The 23181-nt window shown below is 35.3% G+C and overlaps 1 protein-coding gene across 4 annotated transcripts in view; it reads left to right on the top strand.

Annotated features, from left to right (window-relative positions):
• AKAP9 (A-kinase anchoring protein 9) overlaps positions 1-23181 on the top strand; it is a 167869-nt gene that overhangs the window by 112591 nt on the left and 32097 nt on the right. For 3 of the 4 annotated variants that reach the window (XM_032253057.1, XM_032253058.1, XM_032253056.1), the window contains 12 exons: positions 2155-2387; positions 3356-3475; positions 6867-7043; positions 7905-8009; positions 15454-15606; positions 15959-16138; positions 17013-18086; positions 20287-20427; positions 20939-21424; positions 21841-21904; positions 22023-22144; positions 22694-22885. In XM_032253057.1, the coding sequence (XP_032108948.1) occupies positions 2155-2387; positions 3356-3475; positions 6867-7043; positions 7905-8009; positions 15454-15606; positions 15959-16138; positions 17013-18086; positions 20287-20427; positions 20939-21424; positions 21841-21904; positions 22023-22144; positions 22694-22885 (3047 nt within the window). Of the gene's footprint in view, positions 1-68; positions 108-2154; positions 2388-3355; positions 3476-6866; positions 7044-7904; positions 8010-15453; positions 15607-15958; positions 16139-17012; positions 18087-20286; positions 20428-20938; positions 21425-21840; positions 21905-22022; positions 22145-22693; positions 22886-23181 lie in introns of all 4 variants that reach the window. The other variant, XM_032253055.1, reaches the window with a different exon arrangement.

The raw sequence follows: 23181 nt of genomic DNA, 5'->3' as shown, positions 1-23181 counted from the left end.
ATTAGAAAACATATAAATTTTACTTTCGTTGTGTCTTTTTTTTGTTTTGTTTTTCTCTATTCTCCTAGGACTAGTAGATGCTGCAGTCGATGCAGCACCAGGAGCAGGTGTGTGTATACAATTGCATGGCCACTGTTTGGGTGGTAGAGATAACTCCAAAATGTGGGTGACCTCTGGATTTTCAACCAACTAACATATCTCTAGTTTTGCAGTGTTGCTCTTGTTTCATACTTACAGTTTTTCTCTTTAACAACAAAAAAAACTTTTCTTACAATAAAAGCACATATTTTCATTTGAAATTAACATCTGAGATTCATACTGACCATCATCTTATGGTGTCTGTTTTTACATAGAGCTTAAAGCTATTTTAATGTTTGTTTGTTTGTTTTTTGAGATGAAGTCTTGCTCTGTTGCCCAAGCTAGAGTGCAGTGGTACGATCTTGGCTCACTGTAACCTCCTCCTCCTGGGTTCAAGCAGTTCTTCCACCTCAGCCTCCTGAGTAGCTGAGACTACAGGCGGGAGCCACCATGCCTGGTTAATTTTTTGTACTTTTAGTAGAGACAGGATTTCACCATGTTGGCCAGGCTACTCTTGATCTCCTGGACTCAGGTGATGCCTCCACCTCGGCCTCCCAAAGTGCTGGGATTACAGGCGTGATCCACTGCGCCCAGCCATTTTAATTTTTTTAAGAAAACATTTAACAAATATATTAAACTCTTTGAATCTATGAGTTTTTAAAATGCTCCTTCTAAATCAGGAAGTATGTAAGATGATGGTAGCAAAAGGATCAATGAAATTTAATAAGAGGCTTTCTGGTGATTTATTTTTATATTAACATCTAATGTTAGTATTATTTTAAAAGGAAAGCTATTTTCTAGAGATTCCTAGTCCTGAATACAATGTTGGCATATCAGTTAGTTTAAAGACTGCAGGGATATGTTCTTTCCATTTTCTTCATTAGAAGATTGTTTTACTTTTGCTACATATACTTTGTTACTATATTAATAATAATAATGGCTAACACATGGTGCTTACCATACCTCAGACACTCTTCTTTACATATATTAACTCATTTAATGCCAAAATAACTTTAAGAGATCAGTAATATTATTATTCTTAGTTTACATATAAGGAAACTAAAGGACATCATCATAATTGTCACATGGGAGATAAGTTGCTGAGCTAGATTGAGCCTACAGTATGTTCTTTTTTTTTTTTTTTTTCTTTTTTTGAGACAGAGTCTCGCACTGTCACTCAGGCTGTAGTGCAGTGGTGTGATCTCAGCTTACTGCAATCTCCGCCTTCTGGGTTCAATCAATTCTTCTGCCTCAGCCTTCTGAGTAGCTGGGACTACAGGAATGCGCCACCAAGCCCAGCTAATTTTTTTGTATTTTTCGTAGAGACGAGGTTTCACCATGTTGGCCAGCATGGTCTCGATCTCCTGACCTCATGATCCACCCGCCTCAGCCTCGCAAAGTGCTGGGATTACAGGCGTGAGCCACCACACCCAGCCGAGCCTATTGTATGTTCTTAAGCACTATACCACACTGCCTGTCATACATGTCAGTTTTCTGTTGATTAACATACATGTGACCATGCAAAAGCAACTCAGGAATATGGATCTAATAAGAAGTAAGACTAACAGGAAATTTCAATTATATCTATTTATACTTCTGTAACTCTTACTTGTCTTAGTTAAAGATTTACAGTGTTTGATCTTACTGTTTATTGTGTATGCAAATAAAATTGACTTTGTGGGTTTGGAATGAATTGCTTTTTGCCTGAGGTGAAAAAAAATGGTGAATTTTTTTTTTTCTGTGCTTGAATTTAATTACACTTTGTTCTTTGCCCAGTAGTAAAAATAGATTCTTTTTGGTCATTTGCTATTTTGTTTTCACAAAAATTATTTTTAGTGACAGGACACATTTTTTTGTTAATTCCATATAATTTTATTAAGATCTTGTTTACTTATGTAGAAATATTTTAATATTTTGATATTTTCATAAGAGAATATTTACTTCGTCATGTATATTTAAAATAATTCTCAGCCTTTTATTCCATGAAGGTAAAATTTGGACATAGTTATCAGGGATTTCATTATCATAACATCATTAATTATAATTTAACTCAGTATACTTTATATTAATAAACAGAATTACTGCAGGAGACAGAAAAATTAATGAAGGAAAAACTAGAAGTACAGTGTCAAGCTGAAAAAGTACGTGATGACCTTCAAAAACAAGTGAAAGCTCTAGAAATAGACGTGGAAGAACAAGTCAGTAGGTTTATAGAGCTGGAACAAGAAAAAAATGCTGAACTAATGGATTTAAGACAGCAAAACCAAGCACTGGAAAAGCAGTTAGAAAAAATGAGAAAATTTTTAGATGTAAGTATTCTCGAGTTGAATATCGATTTTTCTCAGTGGAATGTTCTTTGCTAGTATTCTAGGCTATGAATTTTAAGTTACAAAAAGACTTGAATTAGTTTTTCAATGTTTTATTAGGTGTCTATTCTACCAATTGATCAAAAAGTACTATTCCAATTTAAGATTCCAATAATTTTTATTGTGCAGCACTCAGAATTAAAATTAGTACATTTTATTGTGTATTGAATTATACATAATAAAAAGTATGAATAAGCCCCACCAGTTTACCTTTCCAAATTCAGATAAGAAGCTAATTCTAGTTTTTTATTTAATCAAAGACTAAGATAGGCAAAGAGATAATGGACCGCCACTGCTTCACCTGTAAAAGGTACAGGTAACAGTGTGACCATTGGAAATAGGCCTGGAGTAGTGATCGTGCTGCCACTACTCTCTTCCAAAAAGATGTTAAATCTCTAATTTCACATTTTGTTTTCTTTTGAGATTTCACATAAGCCTAATATTCTCTTCATAGATCAGAGAATCAGATTCTTACTCATTTTATAACTTTAGGCATAAAACCTAGATTAGGATTCAGGAAATTGATTTACCAAATAATTTGTTTTAATTATTTTGTTTAACGACTAAATCAACAGTGGAATTCCTCCTTTGTTCTAGAAAAGTAAATTCACTTTAAGGTGAATATTTTTTCATCCTGTGTTTAATATTACTTGAATAAAAAAAATGTACTTCAAAAAATAGTTAAATATTAATACTTGAATTTTTGTTGAGAAGCCCAAAAAGGCTTCCTTTTGTGCCATACAAAAAAATAAAATGTTATCTTTTAAAACTTTTGTGGTTTGGGATATTCCATGATCATCAGTCCTTGGTCTTCAAACAAAACTAACACATAACTAATGGAGAAGTCAGAAATAATAGCTTCACTAAATACTGTTTCTTTAGTTACTATCATTATTATTATTAAACTTTAGGAGCAAGCCATTGATAGAGAACATGAGAGAGACGTATTCCAACAGGAAATACAGAAACTAGAACAGCAGCTTAAGGTTGTTCCTCGATTCCAGCCTATCAGTGAACATCAAACTAGAGAGGTAAGAACTTTACCTATATTGCCCACCTTACAGTAATTTGTATCAAGGGTAAAATCAGATGCACATCATGAAAAACTTAAAAGTGGATTATTTCTGTTGATGTAAATCTTCAAAATTAGAAAATTTAATATTATTTAAGTGTGAGAAGGTAATTAACTCTAAAAATCATTCGTGTTGAAATTTGGAATCATTTCCATCTGCATATGTCTTCTAGTATTTCCCAATTAAATAAACTCTATTTCTTTATTCCCATTCCTAACAAAAGTAATCAAAAGAGTTATCTGTGTTCACTCTTTCTCATTTCCCATTCTCTTATTAGTCCACTCCAATGAGGTATCCAACCCTTGTTTCTCAGTAGGGTTATACCTTCTACTTCATTTAAATTGTTCTTGTTAAGGTGACCCAGAGCCTCATGGCTATAGCTAATATCCAACTCTGTTTCCATCCTACTCAACCATTCAGAGGCATTTATTGCAGCCTTCTCCCAGAAATACTTCCTTCTCTTGGTTTCTGTGACACACCTACTCCACTGATCTCTCTCCTTTAGTCTTTGTTTTTCCTTTTCCTACCCAACATAAATGATGGAGTACCCCGAAACTTGCTACACAACCTAAATGATGGAGTACCCCAAAAAGTAAATGGCCCCTTTTTATTCCCTATGTATAGCCTCTTCCCAGTCATATATAAATGACTCTACATTTGTATTTCCATCCCTGACATCTCTGTTAAGCTCCAGAATTGGATATCCAGTGCCTACTCTATATCCACTTAGTTGTCTCAAAATTAACCTGTCCAAAAGAGAGGTCTTGATCCCTGATTAGACATTACCAGAGAAAGATAAGCATAAAAAGTTTTCCTTCTTCATCTCAGTAAATTCTGTACCTTCTAACCTGTCCGATTGCTGAGAACATGAATCAGCCTTGATTCCCCTCTTTTTCTCAACTCCTACTTCCAACCCATTGATGGGTCAGATTGCACTACATCTTTCTGTTCTTTGCACTTTTGTTCATGTCCCTATATCCCAGTTGTCATTGTTTGCCTCGATCACTGTGGTAGCCTCTTAACCAGTCTCCCTGCTTCTCCTTTTTCACCCCAACTGCCCATTTTTCTCATAGAAACATAGTCAAAACTCCACATTTACCAGATGAATGTTACATGAATGAGAGAGGATTCACTGAATACCTAAAGATGGCTTGTCATGGTAATAAAGACATTGTGCTTAGAGTAAGGCAATCCCAGTTTGTATCATGACTCTGCCATTTACTAGTTAATGACAATAACTAAGTCCATTAACTTCTCAAATCTCTGTTTATTCATTTCTAAAACAGAGGTTGTAATAGCACCCACATCATAGGAATGTTGACCTCGCACATGGTGAACACTTTAGTATAATTTCTGAAAACAATTTTTATTTCGAATGTAATTTCTAAACAGTTTAGTGGATTTGTTTCTCTTAAAAGAAAGCCAAAGAAGTATAGAGTGCCTATAAATTCCTTGTAATAAAATGTTATATACTACAGTAGTACAAAAGTTACCAGTGTCCAGTTTCTAGTTATTGCCTCATTTCTAACAAATATATTTTCAGCTTTTAAAAAATAGCCATTTATTGTACTTCAAAGAATATTTAAGCTCTAGAACCTAAGCTGTCATTTCCTATTATGTAGTTATCTTTTATTTGAAAACATTGGCCTGCTTCACTTGTGAAACTTTAAGAAACTAACAAAGATGTGCATGTTTGTTTGTTTTCTCCCTAGGAACATTGTAATCTATTTCTCACCTCACTTTGCTAGATCTGATTCTTAGCTTCTGATTTTCTCAAGATTAAAAAAAAAAAAATGCACCATTTTATTGTACCTACTTTGTTGCCTTTTCTCTTAACCTTACTCCAAATCTTAGTCAACTTATTGTTAAAGTTTCTCCCCAGCAGCCTTTTTTTTTTTCCTCTCTCTTTAAAACTGACTGCACATATCAGTGGCTTTATTGCTATCATCCGTGAACCTGAAATTGAAGTTAAGCTTGCATTCTTTTCATGTTCTGAGAAATAACTGTCATTTTGTAGATAATTTCCTCAGAATATTTCACGGAAAAAAAAAGCTAGAATTACTTTATTTCTTACCATCACGTGTCGCTTTTTTTAAACTAAGCTTTCCTTCCTCACTTTTCATACAGTATTACTAATCCTTCCTGTATTCTTCTGTCACAGAACCATTCACTTGAAGGGATCTGCATATCATTCTTAGGCAATAGGTTTTGGCACACATCATTATTTTAGTTAAAGGAGAAACCAAGACTAGAGACACTTAGGGAAATCTTCAAGGTGCACAGGTCCCTCTCACTCCCCTTCATCCTTATCTCTTTCCTAGGCTGATGAAATGTATAGATTAAAAAAGCTGTCCCAATGACTATTTTCAAAATATAGTCCATAAAAGATTTATTTGGGTCATATAAGAGTAAATCAGTACTCTGCAAATTTGTCATCTTTATTAGGATTTAGTGTGGTTGTGCCATTAGATAATTCAGCCTTATGAAAAATGCATTTTTCCCCCCTTGCTAGCTAGAGAAAGTCTTAGTCTTAAGAGAAAGAACTCTTTGTAAACAATTGCGTAACTGAAAAAAAATTTAGACATTATCAGTGTTAGTCTATATTCCAAATGATCACAAACATAATCATTTTTATTTCTCTCAACTATTAACACTTATGTGAAATAAATTATTTTAAAATTCTGAAAAAAAGAGAAAAAACTCTTTAAAAGAATTATGCAAAAGCAATGTTACGTGTCATCTACTAGTGTTGCTTAATGTTTTCAACTTGTAAAATGTCACCCCTGTTGGAAACAACAGTTGCATCTATATAAAAAGTGAAATTAGTATAACATTTAATAATACTTTTTGGAAAAAAACTTTTTGAAGTGAAGATACGTTTTATATGCATTGAGTATTCTTTATCTAAAATGCTTGAGAGAAGTGTTTCAGATTTCAGATATTTTGAATTTTGTAATATTTGCATTATATTTACCTATTCAGCATCCTAACTGGAAATGTGAAATTCTTCAATGAGCATTTCCTTTGAGCATGACGTCAGTGCTCAAAAAGTTCCAGATTTTGACCTGGTCTTGGTGCTGTGCATCTGTAGTACCAGGATGCTGATGCAGGAGCGTTGCTTGAGTCCAAAAGTTTGAGGCTGTAGTGCATGGCAATCATGCCTGTAAATAGCCACTGCATTCCAGCCTAAGGCAACATAAGGAGACTCCATTTTTTAAACAGACAGACAAAAATGTTTCAGATTTTGGAGAATTTTGGATTCTAGATATCCAAAATGAGGGATAACTCAACCTATACTAACTAGCTTGCTGAAATTTTTTTAACTTAAATGTTTTGCCTCATATTTCAGGTTGAACAGTTAACAAATCATCTGAAAGAAAAAACAGACAAATGCAGTGAGCTTTTGCTCTCTAAAGAGCAGCTTCAAAGGGATATACAAGAGAGGAATGAAGAAATAGAGAAACTGGAGTTCAGAGTAAGAGAACTGGAGCAGGCACTGCTCGTGAGTGCTGATACTTTTCAAAAGGTGTGGCATTTTATTTGGGCTAACTTTATTAAGTGTTTTAATGAAGAGTACTCTTAAATTGTCGACTTCTTGTAGGTATTATATAATGTGTTTATCTGTTGACATCATAACTATTTCTGTTTCTTCGTATTTCCAAATGTTGCTTGCACATCTTAGTCCTGAGAAGGGACAAGTAGTTGAACTAGAAGAATTAATTACTCTTTTAGCCATCAGTAATAGCTAAGTGAAAAACGGGTACCAGTTTAGCTTGATGCTTTACCCCAAACTAAGAAGGAATGAAATTCATCCCCATCATACTGCAGAAAGCACAGATGAATAGGGGATCCATTCATTTTATCTGAGGAATGAATTTTAATTGTCAAAAATTCCTGTTTGAGTTTACAGAAAATACATTTAAAAGTGAGCATCTACAACTTTTTTTTTTTTTGTCTTGAGATGGAGTTTCACTCTTGTTGCCCAGGCTGGAATCCGATGGTATGATCTTGGCTCACAGCAACTTTGCCTCCCAGGTTCAAGTGATTCTCCTGCCTCAGCCTCCCAAGTAGCTGGGATTACAGGCATGTGCCACCATGCCAGGCTAATTTTGTATTTTTAGCAGAGACAGGTTTTTTCCATGTGGGTCAGGCAGCTGGTCTTAAACTCCAGACATCACAGGTGGATCCGTCCGCCTCAGCCTCCCAAAGTGCTGGGGTTACAGGTGTGAACACTGCACCCGGCCAACGTTGTTATTATTCACTAATTAGAAGTAGACTTTCTAATTGGAGAAATAGGATTGCTGCTTCTCAGAAAAAAAAAAAAAAAAAACCTGGATAATCAGGATTTAATTTATGAAAATTTGAGAAAATTTTTGTATATTTAAAGGTGGAGGACCGAAAACAGTTTGGAGCTGTAGAAGCTAAACCAGAATTGTCTCTAGAAGTACAATTACAGGCTGAGCGAGATGCCATAGACAGAAAGGAAAAAGAGGTAAGGAGTTTATTTTTAAATGACACGGTGGGGTTTGAATTATTTTAAATCAGTTACCTTGAAAATATCATTTGAACTGAATGGAGTTCATGATCTAAAACCAAACTTGAGGCTCTTTCTCAGCTCAATGATAAAATTGACCTTGAAGACAGAAAACATGTGATATATATACAATTCTATAGAATTACAGAATTATAATTTACTAAATGGGGAAAAGAATAGAAGGATTTCAGAAAAAGATATATTCAATAGGTTTTAGCTCTCTGTAGAGCTAATGAAATCACAGATGCAATAATAGTAATAGTTAATTTTGTTAAGGCCTATGTAACTAGACAGTAATAAGTATTTTAAATGCCTTTTACCTTTAACACTTACACTCTTCCCAAGGACAGGCTCTGTTATCTCCATTTTGCACATGTGTAAACTGGGCCTTAAGAGGTTAAATAATTTGATCATGGTCACACATTAAATTGTTGAAAAGAATTCCTCTCAGATTTCTGTGAGTCAGAAGTCCTTGTGATACTATACTGCCAAGCATTGGGGTTTGTTTTGTCTTGTTGGTGAGAAGTATTAAAGACTGCCATTCAACATTTAATGAGCTCTTGCACGTGTAGCATCAGTGTCCACTTGTAAAACCAGCACTGGAGGTCAAGGAATCTACTGTGTAATTAAGGAGACACATACATTTGAAAGAGATAAAAATACTTTTCAAAAAAGAAAACAAAAATAGATGCAAATTAATGCAAACATTAATTACAATTATTAGATAAATTAAACAAGATTAAAACAAATATAAACCAGCCTATATGAAAACAAATATAGACCATTTTTAAATCTTAATAATGTTCTAGTTGTGGGTGGTCACAGGCTCAATAATAAGAGAGCCTGGTACTAAACTGGAACCTGATTGAATAAGAGGAAAGAATGTTCCATAGTATCATTTGGTGGAAGTGAATTCTCTGATAGGACATCTGAACTTCAGCTACTTACAATAGGAAAGTTAGTGCTTTAGGCCAGTGCATTTCAAACTTTAATGCACATGCGAATCACCCAGGGATCTTGTTAAAATACAAGTCTTATACAAAAATTAACTCAAGATGGATTAAAGACGTAAATATAAGACCTAAAGCCATAAAAACCCTGGAAGAAAACCCATTCAGGACATAGGCATAGGCAAGGACTTCATGACTAAAACACCAAAAGCAATGGCAACAAAAGCCAAAATTGACAAATGAGATCTAATTAAAATAAAGAGTTTCTGTACAGCAAAAGAAACTATCATCAGAGTGAACAGGCAACCTAGACAATGGGAGAAAATTGTTGCAATCTCTCCATCTGACAAAGGGCTAATATCCAGAATCTACAAGGAATTTAAACAAATTTACAAGAATAAAACAATCCCATCAAAAAGTGGGCAAAGGATATGAACAGACATTTCTCAAAAGAAGACATTTATGTGACCAACAAACATATGAAAAAAGGCTCATCATCACTGGTTGTTAAGAGAAATGCAAATCAAAACCACAGTGAGATACCATCTCATGCCAGTTAGAATGGCAATCATTAAGAAAGAAATAACAGATGCTAGAGAGGATGTGGAGAAATAGGAGTGCTTTTACACTGTTGGTGGGAGTGTAAATTAGTTCAACCATTGTGAAAAACAGTGTGGTGATTCCTCAAGGATCTAGAACCAGAAATATCATTTGACCAACAATCCCATTACTGGGAATATACCCAAAGGATTGTAAGTTATTCTACTGTAAAGACACATGCACGTGTATGTTTATTGCAGCATTGTTCACAATAGCAAAGACTTGGAATCAACCCAAGTGGCCATCAGTGATAGACTGGATAAAGAAAATGTGGCACATCCAGACAGGTTTACAGCCAAATTCTACCAGATGTACAAAGAGGAACTGGGACCATTCCTTCTGAAACTACTCCAAACAATACGAAAAGAGGGAATCCTCCCCAACAGGTTTTATGAGATCAACATCATCCTAATACCAAAACCAGGCAGAGACGCAACTGAAAAAGAAAACTTCAGGCCAATATCCATGATGAACATTGACACAAATATCTTCAATAAAATACTGGCAAACAGAATGCAACAGCAAATTAAAAAGCTTACTCATGATGATCAAGTAGGCTTCATCCTGGGAATGCAAGGCTGGTTCAACATATGCAAGTCCATAAGCATAATCCATCACATAAACAGAACCAAAGACAAAAACCACATGATTATCTCAATAGATGCAGAAAAGGCCTTTGACAAAATTCAGCAGCCTTTTATGCAAACAACCCTCAATAAGCTAGGTGTGAAGGGTACGTATCACGAAATAATAAAAGCTATTTACGACAAACCCACAGCCAATATCATACTGAACGGGCCAAAACTGGAAGCATTCCCTTTGAAATCTGGCACAAGACAGCTGGGCGTGGTCACTAATGCCTATAATCCAAGCACTTTGGAGGCCAAGGCCGGCAGATCACCTGAGGTCGGGAGTTCAAGACCAACCTGACCAACATGGTGAAACCCCATCTTTAAAAAAAAAAAAAAAAGAAATCTGGCACAAGACAAGGATGCCCTCTCTCACCACTCCTATTCAATATAGTATTGGAAGCTCTAGCCAGAGCAATCAGGCAAGAAAAAGAAATAAAGGGTATTCAATTAGGAGAAGAGGAAGCCAAATTGTCTCTTTTTACAGATGACATGATTGTGTATTTAGAAGACCCCATCAGACCAAAATCTCCTGAAACTGATAAGCAACTTCAGCAAAGTCTCAGGATACAAAATCAATATGCAGAAATCACAAGCATTTCCATACACCAATAACAGACTTAAAGAGAGCCAAATCAAAAGTGAATTCCCATTCACAGTTGCTACAAAGAGAATAAAATACCTAGGAATACAACTAACAAAGGATGTAAAAGACCTCTTCAAGGAGAACTACAAACCACTTCTCAATGAAATAAGAGAGAACACAAACAGATAGAAAAATATCCCATGCTCATGGTTGGGAGGAATCAACATTGTGATAATGGCCATACTGCCCAAAGTAATTTATAGATTCAATGCTATCCCCATCAGGCTACCAATAACCTGCTTCACAGAACTGGAAAAAACCACTTCAAACTTCATATGGAACCGAAAGAGGGCCCACATAGCCAAAACAATCCTAAGCAAAAAGAACAAAGCGGGAGACATCACGCTGCCTGACTTCAAACTATACTACAAGGCCACAGTAATGAAAACAGCATGGTACTGGTAAGAGAGATATAGACCAGTGGAACAGAACAGAGGCCTCAGAAGCAACACCACACATCTGCAACCATCTGATCTTTGACAAACCTGAGAAAAACAAGCAATAGGTAAAGGACTCCCTGTTTAATAAATGATGTTGGGAAACTGGCTAGCCATGTGCAGAAAGCAGAAACTGGACCCCTTCCTGATACCGTACACTAAAATTAACTCCAGATAGATTAAAGATCTAAACATAAAACCTAACACCATAAAAACCCTAGAAGAAAGTGTAGGCAGAACCATTCAGGACATAGGCATAGGCAGAGACTTCATGGCTAAAACACCAAAAGCAATGGCAACAAAAGCCAAAATAGACAAATGGAATCTAATTAAACTCCAGAGCTTCTGTATAGCAAAGGAAACAATCATTAGAGCGAACCAGCAACCAACAGAATGGGAAAAAAATTTTTGCAATCTACCCATCTGACAAAGGGCTAATATCCAGATCTACAAAGAACTAAAACAGATTTACAAGAAGAAAATAAACAAACCCTTTCAAAAGTGGGTGAAGGATATGAACAGACACTTTACTAAAGAAGACATCAATGAGGCCAATAAGCATATGAAAAAATGCTCATCATCACTGGTCATTAGAGAAATGCAAATCAAAACCACATTGAGATACCACCCCATACCAGTTAGAATGATGATCATTAAAAAATCTGGAGACAACAGGTGCTGGAGAGGATGTGGAGAAATAGGAACACTTTACATTGTTGGTGGGAGTGCAAATTAGTGCAACCATTGTGGAAGGCAGTATGGCGATTCCTCAAGGACCTAGAAATAGAAATACCATTTGACCCTGCAATCCCATTACTGGGTATATACCAAAGAATTATAAATTGTTCTATTATAAAGACACATGCACACGTATGTTCATTGCGGCACTGTTTACAATAACAAAGACCTGGAACCAACCCAAATGTCCATCATCGATAGACTGGATGAAGAAAATGTGGCACATATACACCATGGAATACTACACAGCCATAAAAAACGATGAGTTCATGTCCTTCATAGGGACATGGATGAATCTGGAAACCATCATTGTCAGCAAACTGACACGAAAACAGAAAACCAAACACTGTATGTTATCACTCATAGGTGGGTGTTGAACAGTTATAACACTTGGACACAGGGAGGGGAACATCACACACTGCGGTCAGTAGGGGGAGGCTAGGGGAGAGACAGCAGGGGTTGGGAGGGTGGGGAGGGATAATGAGGGGAGAAATACCAGATATAGGTGATGAGGGGATGAAGGCAGCAAACCACTTTGCCATGTATGTACCGTATGTACCTGTGCAACAATCCTGCATGATGTGCACATGTACCCCAGAACCTAAAGTACAAAAATAAATAAATAAAAATAAAAGAAAATGTGGCACATATACATCATGGAATACTATGCAATCATAAAAAAGGATGAGTTCATGTCCTTTGCAGGGACATAGTTGAAGCTGGAAATCATCCTTCTCAGCAAACTAACATAGGAACAGAAAACCAAACACTGCATGTTCTCACTTATAAGTGGGAGTTGAACAATGAGAACACATGGAGACAGGGCAGGGAACACCACACACTGGGGCCTGTTGCAGGGGTCGAGGGCTACAGAAAGGATAGCATTAGGAGAAATACCTAATGTAGATGACAGGTTGATGGGTGCAGCAAACCACTATGGCACATACACACCTATGTAACAAACCTGCATGTTCTGGGCATGTATCACAAAACTTAAGTATATTTTTTAAAAGTATATTAAAAAAAAAAAAAAAGATTGACGGGCGCGGTGGCTCACGCCTGTAATCCCAGCACTTTGGGAGGCCAAGGCGGGTGGATCACGAGGTCAAGAGATCGAGACCATCCTGGTCAACATGGTGAAACCCCGTCTCTACTAAAAATACAAAACATTAGCTGGGTATGGTGGTGCAGGTACTCAGGAGGTTGAGGCAGGAGAATTAATTGAACCCAGGAGGCGGAGGTTGTGGTGAGCCGAGATCGCGCCACTGCACTCCCACCTGGGTAACAAGAGAGAAACTCCATCTCAAAAAAAAAAAAAAAAAAAAAAGATTAAGAAGGAATATATGATAGAGTTCATTTCCTATCTGATTACTGTAAAACAAAAAAACTAGTCAAAAATAAAAATAAATAAAACACAGTAAGGGGAGTGACATGGCATTTTGCACACCCAGCATGGTCCCACATGATACCACCTCTACCGCTCCCGAGACCCCACTTTGAATAGCAAGGCATCATATCACAGAGTTGAGAAAAATGTCATGTGAGGTAGGGCGGCAATTTTGAACTTAAATAACTACTTATGTGTTATTTTAAAATAATATCTTGTCATCAAAGTAGTTGTAGAAATGTAAGGATAGTTGTAAATACTATGTTAGAACACTTTGAAGAAGATATAATCATTACAATTTTCAAGAACCTGATAATTATTTATGTTCAGTCATTAAATGTATTTCAGTGTCTACTGAGTTTAATAACCAGGGTTAAAGAAAATTTTTTAAGTGTAAGTCTTAGACATTAGTTATTCAAAGCAGGATAAGTGATAGTTTAGAGTGGAAGATTCAGAGATAACTCTTCAGGTTCAAAAGCTGGCTTCTCCACATACTCGCTATGTGGCCTCAAAACAAATTCCTCCTCTCTGTGATGCCCATCCTCATCTCTAAAATGGGGATACTCATAGAACAGATCTCATAAGCCTGTTACATAAGAAATAATACATAAAAAGCACTTTGTACAGTGTTTAGCAGTAAACTGTTTACTGTTTCTGTTTAAGAAATGCTAAGCTAACTGATTTTTAACGACTTAGCAATGTTCAGATATGGTTCTCATTATGTGATTTGTTAGTGTTTAATCAGCAGTGCCCTCCTTCAGTTTCTAAAGCAGTAAATTATTTATAGGCTGCTTTCTGAGCCACTTTTCACTAAGTGCTCCCAAGGACAGGCTCTGTTGTCTTAGATAACAGAGATGCTCCTGTTTACTTTTTGATCAGCAATTTCGATCATGAGGCAAATAGACATTTAGAAATTATTCATTCACTTTGTATTAAGTAGCAACAAACTAGTGAGTTAAATGAATGTTACTATCCTCTGTCAAAACCAATTTTAAATATAAAAATAACTAGTTCTTAATATTCATTAGTTTCAGTCTCTAACCATCAAAAAGCAGTTGCTTTGCCATTGTTGATAATCCATCCCATCCTCAAAATAATTAAATAAATTTCTGTTGTCCTACCTATAGGAGCTAATTTTCTCTTGAAACTGTATAATTCGTTTACTCTAAGGTTTTTGTAATTCAGACCTAAGGATCTCTTAGTCTTAGTTTCTTTTTTTTATTTTTTATTTTTGAGACGGAGTTTCGCTCTTGTTACCCAGGCTGGAGTGCAATGGCACGATCTCGGCTCACCACAACCTCCGCCTCCTGGGTTCAATTAATTCTCCTGCCTCAACCTCCTGAGTACCTGCACCACCATACCCAGCTAATGTTTTGTATTTTTAGTAGAGACAGGGTTTCACCATGTTGACCAGGATGGTCTCGATCTCTTGACTTCGTGATCCACCTGCCTCAGCCTCCCAAAGTGCTGGGACTACAAGCGTGAGCCACCGTGTCCGGCCTCTTAGTCTTAGTTTCTACCTCAGCTTCCTTCTGCTTAACAAGCCACATGGCAGCCAGAACTTTTAATGAGTTAATTAGATATTTGTGGACTAAAATGAGTTAGTCTTATACGGTGGCTTAAAAACACAAACAATTCTACAACTTTTCTAGGCCTTTTAATAGCAACTAAATGTAACATAAACTAAGATTTACTATATGGACTCTTCCCCTTCCTTCTTTGACTTTTCTGCTTCATGAGAAGATATTTAGGTAGGAAATGGCTCCTTTTATTCTTCTTCAGAAGGTTTGCTCTCTGCTTTGCATAGGATAGTTTAAGGGTGGCCAGTTTGAACATGTCTAGGAACCACACAGGTAACACAGGTTATTCCTGGCTTAGAAAAACCACATTCTTTTATTCTTATGACCCATGTTCTAGGCATACATACATTGTAAAGCTAATATAGCACTCTTCATTTTATCTTGATAAACATTTGTATAAACATTTTTTCTCTTTCGATAATTTTCATATTAAAGATTACAAACTTAGAAGAGCAATTAGAACAGTTTAGAGAAGAACTGGAAAATAAGAATGAAGAAGTTCAGCAACTACATATGCAATTAGAAATACAGAAAAAGGAATCTACTACCCGCCTGCAAGAACTTGAACAAGAAAACAAATTATTTAAGGTAATTAATTTAGAAACACTCTTAACTATAAATAATTCATAGTTTCAGTCCTATATTGCTTTATTAAGCATTCAGTAAATCTAGCTGTTAAATAATAGTTAATAGAGGGACATTAACAGGCAGACACATTTGCATAGAACTTATTTTCAGCCCAACCTGAACATCTGAATATCATAAATGGAAATTTTAGGATTATGTTATCAAAATATTTTAAGAATTATTGATTTACAATAACCATATGGTATCTCTAGTTTTATTCATTGTACATTATAGGCTCTATTATCTTTTGTAATTATGTTCTGAAAATGACATGTAATGATATATCCAACTGTGATGATTATTTTGTTCCTAGGATGACATGGAGAAACTGGGACTTGCCATAAAGGAATCTGATGCTATGTCTACTCAGGACCAACATGTGCTATTTGGGAAATTTGCTCAAATAATACAGGAAAAAGAGGTAGAAATTGACCAATTAAATGAACAAATTATGAAACTCCAGCAGCAACTTAAAATTACGACAGATAACAAGGTATATTCATTTAAAATTGATTATGAAATTAATATGAACCAGAGTTTTAAAGGGCAAAATGGTTATAATGTTGCTTCCCATTTAATTTTTTTTTAAATTCTCTTTTAACTCATTAATTTTAATTTATTAAGACACATTGGTGGCCAGGCACAGTTGCTCATACCTGTAATCCTTATGTTTTGGGAAGCCAAATATGTGGGCGGATTGCTTGGGCCCAGGAGTTCAAGACCAGCCTGGGCAACATGGTGAAACTTTGTCTCTACGAAAAATATAAAAGTTAACTGAACGTGGTGGCACACACTTGTAGTCCCAGCTGCAGTGAGCCATGATCATGCCGCTGCACTCCAGCCTGGATGACAGAGTGAGATCCTGTCTCAAAAAAAAAAAAAAACAAAGACACATTGGCTTAATAATTTATATATTTTTTTCTCCCCTCCTAATATTGTCAAAGGATTTTAATGTTTTTCAGAGAGGCTCTGTGACTTAGATTTTATCATATTACTCTAACCAAATCTATTATATTCTATTTAATATGAGTTAAGTAACGTAATTACCTTTGGTGCCACCAATTGTAGACTTTATTTCCACACCTAATCCTTTTCAAATAAGAAGTATTGATACTGACTATTTTCCTAATAGAGAATCCGCAACTAAAAGCTTATGTTACTTTGTACTTAGCAGAACTTCCTGAGCCTTGTTTGATATGATGGGGGAGATATTGGTCTATAATGAAATTAAAGTAAGGTAGTATGTCTGAGAAGTAGTATATTATTTTTGTGTGTGATTATCTCTTTTAGGTATTGCCCTAAAATAAAGTAAAATTTTTAAAATGTAAATACATATATATTATGTATGTTACCTTTTTCATTAATAGGTTATTGAAGAAAAAAATGAACTGATAAGAGATCTGGAAACCCAAATAGAATGTTTGATGAGTGATCAAGAATGTGTGAAGAGAGATAGAGAAGAAGAAATAGAGCAGCTCAATGAAGTGATTGAAAAACTTCAACAGGAATTGGCAAATATTGGACAGAAGACATCAGTGGATGCTCATTCCCTCCCAGAAGAAGCAGATAGTTTAAAACATCAATTGGATATGGTTATAGCTGAAAAGCTGGCCTTGGAACAGCAAGTAGAAACCACTAATGAAGAAATGACCTTCACAAAAAATGTACTTAAAGAAACCAATTTTAAAATGAATCAGCTAACACAGGAATTATTCAGCTTAAAGAGAGAACGTGAAAGTATGGAAAACACTCAAAGTATACCAGAGAAAACTCTTAACACAGCTGTAGATGATCTGAGCAAAGACAAACCTGAACTGGAAGTAGTCCTTACAGAGGATGCTCTTAAATCCCTAGAAAATCAGACATATTTCAAATCTTTTGAAAAAAATGGTAAAGGTTCCATAATTAATTTGGAAACAAGGTTGTTACAACTTGAGAGCACTGTTAGTGCAAAGGACTTAGAACTTACCCAGTGCTATAAACAAATAAAAGATATGCAAGAACAAAGCCAGTCTGAAATGGAAATGCTTCAAAAGAAGATTGTAAACCTACAGAAAATACTTGAAGAAAAAGTGGCTGCTGCTCTTGTGAGTCAAATCCAACTTGAGGCAGTTCAGGAATATGCAAGGTTCTGTCAAGATAATCAAAGAATTTCATCAGAACCTGAGAGAACAAATGTACAGACTTTAAATCAACTAAGAGAAGATGAGTCAGTGTCAAATGTATCAGCATTAACCTTGAGAATATCAGAATTAGAAAGCCAGGTTGTTGAAATGCGTACTAGTTTGATTTTAGAAAAAGAACAAGTAGAAATTGCAGAAAAAAATGCTTTAGAAAAAGAAAAGAAGCTGCTAGAACTACAAAAGCTATTAGAGGGCAATGAAAAAAAACAGGGAGGGAAAGAAAGGAAAAGAAGCCCTCAGGATTTTGAAGTTCTCAAGGTTAGTTTTGTATTTGACTGTTTTCACTTAAATAATTACGAATTTACTAAATATGGTGTTCTGTTTACACCTAGCAATTTTTACAAAAGGGGTTTTTAATAAAAATATACCACTTATAAAAAATAAACTCTTGTTTTAAGATAAACTAGACAAACCAAATTTACAGGAGTTTATTTGAACAAAGAAGGATTCATGAATTGGGTAGCACTCAGAACCTGAAGAGTTTCACAAATCTCTTTTGTGCAACAGTGGCCAGTGAATATTTGTAGACAGAACTACCAAATAAAGTACAGAAATACCTTGATTAGTTACAGCTAGGTGTTTGCCTTATTTGGACATGGTCTGCTCAGTTGACTGCTTGTCATTAGCTAAGACCTGGCTGTTTATTATACTCCGGTTAGGTTTTCAGTTTGCTTACATACTCCTAAGTTAGGTTGCAGTTCCTTACATAGGAACTCAAGACAGAGACAGCCTCAGGCCAGGTTTAAGTTAATACTGTGTAGTCATATTGTTATCGATTAAATAATGGATACAGACTGTATTTTGTGGCCTTCAAATATGATGTTTATTTCATTAACATCATCATTTTAATGCAACAGTGAGAAGAAACTAAGAAACATTAACTTTAGCAAATTTCCTTTAGGACTTGGGGGATTTTTTTCTTAACTTCCTTCTAATATGCATGTTATATGTTAACATTCCTTTTAAGTAATAAGAAGTATTAAAATATATTAGGATTGACTTAATATGTAAATTAAGTCAATATGTAAAGAATGCAAACTTAATATGTAAAGAATGCAGACTTTACAGAAAAAAATCTATTATTTAATAGTATCTACTGAATTAATTAATGTGTAAGTGACATATCATTAACTTTTACAATTTTTTTTTTTTTTTTGAGACAGAACCTTACTGTATCACCCAGGCTGGAGTGCAGTGGTGCAATGTCATCTCACTGCAGCCTCCACCTTCCGCATTCCAGTGATTCTCCTGCCATAGCCTTCCAGGCAGCTGGGATTACAGGCACACACTATCACGCCCAGCTAAATTTTTTTTGTATTTTGTTTTCAGTAGAGAGAGTTTTTGCCATGTTGGCCAACCTGGTCTCAAACTTCTGACCTCAAGTGATCCACCTGCCTTGGCCTCCCAAAGTGTTAGGATTATAGGCATTGGCTACTGCACCTGAATAGCTTTTACAAATTTTATACCTGATAATAGAATTCATCCATTTTAAGTAAAAATGCGTAGTTGACCTCTTTAAGTTTACTTATGTAAAGATCTGAAATCACAGTTATTTCTTAGCATACGATGGATAGGACAAGGACTTTTCTTCCCTCCAGATTCTCACCTTATAAATTTATAACTTTGGGTAGCAGGACTTCAGTCTTCTCTAAACACCAGGAGATTAACTGATAAATCACAACTCTATAATTATATAATGTATTTTGCAAAGAATAATAATCCTCTGGCTTTTTCCTCATTCGTTGGAACTAAGTTACTATAAGTTATGAATAATTAACATAGTAATATGACTTTTTTTTTGGAGATTAGAGTCTTACTCTGTTGCCCAGGTTGAAGTGTAGTGGCACAGTCTTGGCTCACCTGCAACCTCTCCCTCCTGAGCAGCTGGGACTACAGGCATGCACCACCACACTTGGCTAATTTTTGTAATTTTTGTAGAGATAGGGTTTCGCCATGTTGGCCAGACTGGCCTTGAACTCCTGGCCTCAAGTGATCTACCTCTCTCAGCCTCCCAAAGTGCTGGAATTACAGGCCTGAGCCACCATGCCCAGCCTAAAATAGTAATGTAACTTTCCATGTGTGAGTTCTAAGAAATAACTTAATTGCACTAGGTTTCTTTTGAGGAAAGTGATATAAATATGAAGAACTTTTTGAATGATAACAAAGAATATTTTCATTAACAATTTATAAATTTTTAGGATGCACACGAATGACATTATTTACCTTTTATTCCCAGAAAATCATTCTTTTCTCAAGAAGGAAATCATTTTGTCAAGAATACAAGATGATGGTTCTGAAAAAGCTTCTCTCTTTTTATAAAGAGCCTTAATTTGTTGCAGCTCCGTTTATCTATAGGCAGTCATTTCCTTGGATATTTTTATTAGAATATATAAGTGCCTTGAATTTAGCTATATATTTTTTAAATGATATGTTTCTTGTATTTTCCACTGTCATTCAGACAACTGCTAAGCTATTTCATACCAATGAAGAAAGTGGATTTTTGAATGAACTTGAGGCTCTTAGAGCTGAATCAGTGGCTACCAAAGCAGAGCTTGACAGTTATAAAGAAAAGACTGAAAAACTTCAAGAAGAGCTTTTGGTAAGATAAGTAACATAGCTCCTTACTTTACTGACTTCTACCTATCTTAATTTCTTTTCAAAGTATATACGCTTCTGTAAAAATAAAGCAAGCTCCATAACTTAAAAACTAGATTAAAAAGTCTTTTCTGGATTTGATGAAAACTTTCATTGTTATAAATTTCTTTACCAACATCTTCTTGCTTGATTTTCTTGGAAATCTTTGTTAGGAGGATACTTTTTATTTACATTCTGTTAATGAAAGAGTAGAAAGTTGTTAAAGAGAACCGTATATTCCATGAGAACCAAAAATAGAAGCTGATGGAATTATTTCACTTCTCTATTAATCTATGACCCTATATACATACAAATATATATGTAAACTATGAGTGTTTCTGAAATGTTTTTCCTGCTACTCTGAGGAAAATGAACATATAATCATGATTTACACTCTTTCTACCCCCTTTAAATTCTACACTTAATATGGAAAGATTTTAACTGAATGCCCTACTGTTCTATTTATTATGTTTTAGGTAAAAGAAACAAATATGGCATTTCTTCAAAAGGACTTAAGCCAAGTTAGGGATCACCTCACAGAGGCAAAAGAGAAATTGTCCATTTTAGAAAAAGAAGATAAGACTGAGGCACAAGAAAACGAAAAGATCTGCATGTTCGAGCCACTTCCTATAAAATTGAGTAAGAGCATTGCATCCCAGACAGATGGGACTCTGAAGGTCAATAGCAGCAATCAAACTCCACAAATTCTTGTTAAAAATGCAGGAATACAAATTGATTTACAGAGTGAATGTTCCTCAGAAGAAGTTACTGAAATAATCAATCAGTTTACTGAAAAAATTGAGCAGATGCAAGAACTACATGCTGCTGAAATTTTGGACATGGAATCTAGACATATTTCAGAGACTGAAACCCTGAAGAGGGAACACTTTGTTGCTGTTCAGTTGCTGACAGAGGAATGTGGTACCTTGAAGGCAGTGGTACAGTGTCTGAGAAGTAAAGAGGTATTTGGTTTTTATAATATGTGTTTTTCAACATTGTGTGCTTTTAAGAGAAAATAAAAAAAACTTGGGGCAGTCTCTTCCTTATGATACTATCACAATTTTAATAGTTTTTAAACTGTTTTAAATTTAAAGAATTTTTAGTTTAAAATGTTTTAAATGTTTCCATTGTGTAGAGTTAATGTATGATGTTCCTGTGTGGATTTGGAACATGTTATCATTTCTTAATTCATGAATGTCTCTTCTTATTGTAATATTCACAAAGAAACAGACATGTTAAAAACCATGAATAGTTTCATTTATTATGAAAGATGTGACAGATTTGATTGATTTCTTTACAGCATTAGAAACCAGCAAAATAATTCATTGTATTCTATTTTTCTTAAAGCAAAAAAACATGTTTTTTTTCCTCTAATTAGGCATCCTCAATTCCTGAATTAACACATTCTGATGCTTACCAAACTAGAGAAATATGCTCCAGTGGTAAGTTATATAAATATCTGTAATGTTTCTAGTATTTATTTAAGAAGTACTGGTTTTTTGCGGACTAGGGGTTGATTTTTTTTTTTTTTTTAACAGCAAATGATTTTCTTTATTTTAGATTCTGGATCAGACTGGGGTCAGGGAATTTATCTCACACACAGCCAGGGATTTGACACAGTATCAGAAGGCCGAGGAGAAGAAGGTGAAAGTTCAATAGATTCCTTTCCAAAGAAAATAAAGGTATTAAAAGATAGATACCTTTTATTAACTTACCCAGTGTTGTTTCCATGTTGAACATAGCAGTTCATTAGAAGTTATATGGTGGGTTCATTTCTGAAGAGAATTGCATAGCTGGAAGGAACCTGAGAGATCTATTTTATTTCCATATTTCACAGATAAGTAATAGATTTAATGATGATATGTATGAAGACTTGTTTTCTTAATAATTCTTATTCCTGATGTTTTTATTTGCCAGAATTTTTAAAGTAATCTCAAAGAGTAGAAGTTATATTCCATATATTTCTTTTGGTCAAATCAGTGGCTTATCAGTAAACCTAGGAAGAGTACGTTAGCCAAACAGAAGGAACTTAGAGATGAGAGCTATGAAAAGTCATAGGCCATCTACTGGAGTTGGGCTACCACTCCACAGGAAGAAGGTATTCAGTAATGTTCACCTGGAGTTTTCTCTCTACAGGCTATCTTGCTTAAAATTTATTTCTCTCTGTATGTCTAATATTTCAGTCCGTGAAGAAGTTGTCATAATTCTGGCTTTTGGGTTTTGTCTTCTAGGGATTACTGAGAGCTGTCCATAATGAAGGCATGCAGGTGCTTTCTCTCACTGAGTCGCCCTATAATGATGGAGAGGACCATTCTATTCAGCAGGCTTCGGAATCTTGGCTAGAAGAGAGAAAAGCTTACCTCAGTATGATTTCATCTCTTAAGGATTTAATTACCAAAATGCAACTGCAAAGAGAAGCTGAGGTACCCAAAGAATACTAAGCATGCACAATGATAATACACTACAAATTAAATTATCTTTTATACATGTTTTTGCATGAATAACTGTATATATTTTCACACTTCAAAATCAGCCAGGACCAGTGGCTCACACCTGTAATCCCAGCACTTTGGGAGGCCCAGGTGGATGGATCACCTGAGGTTAGGAATTCGAGACCAGCCTGGCCAACATGTCAAAACCCCGTCTCTACTAAAAATACAAAAATTAGCAAGACATGGTGGCAGGTGCCTGTAATCCCAGCTACTTGGGAGGCTGAGGC

Source organism: Sapajus apella, unplaced genomic scaffold (assembly GCF_009761245.1).
Source record: "Sapajus apella isolate SASKATOON/1434 unplaced genomic scaffold, GSC_monkey_1.0 scaffold81, whole genome shotgun sequence".
NCBI lineage: Eukaryota > Metazoa > Chordata > Mammalia > Primates > Cebidae > Sapajus > Sapajus apella.
This window is presented reverse-complemented; position numbering and strand designations above follow the sequence as displayed.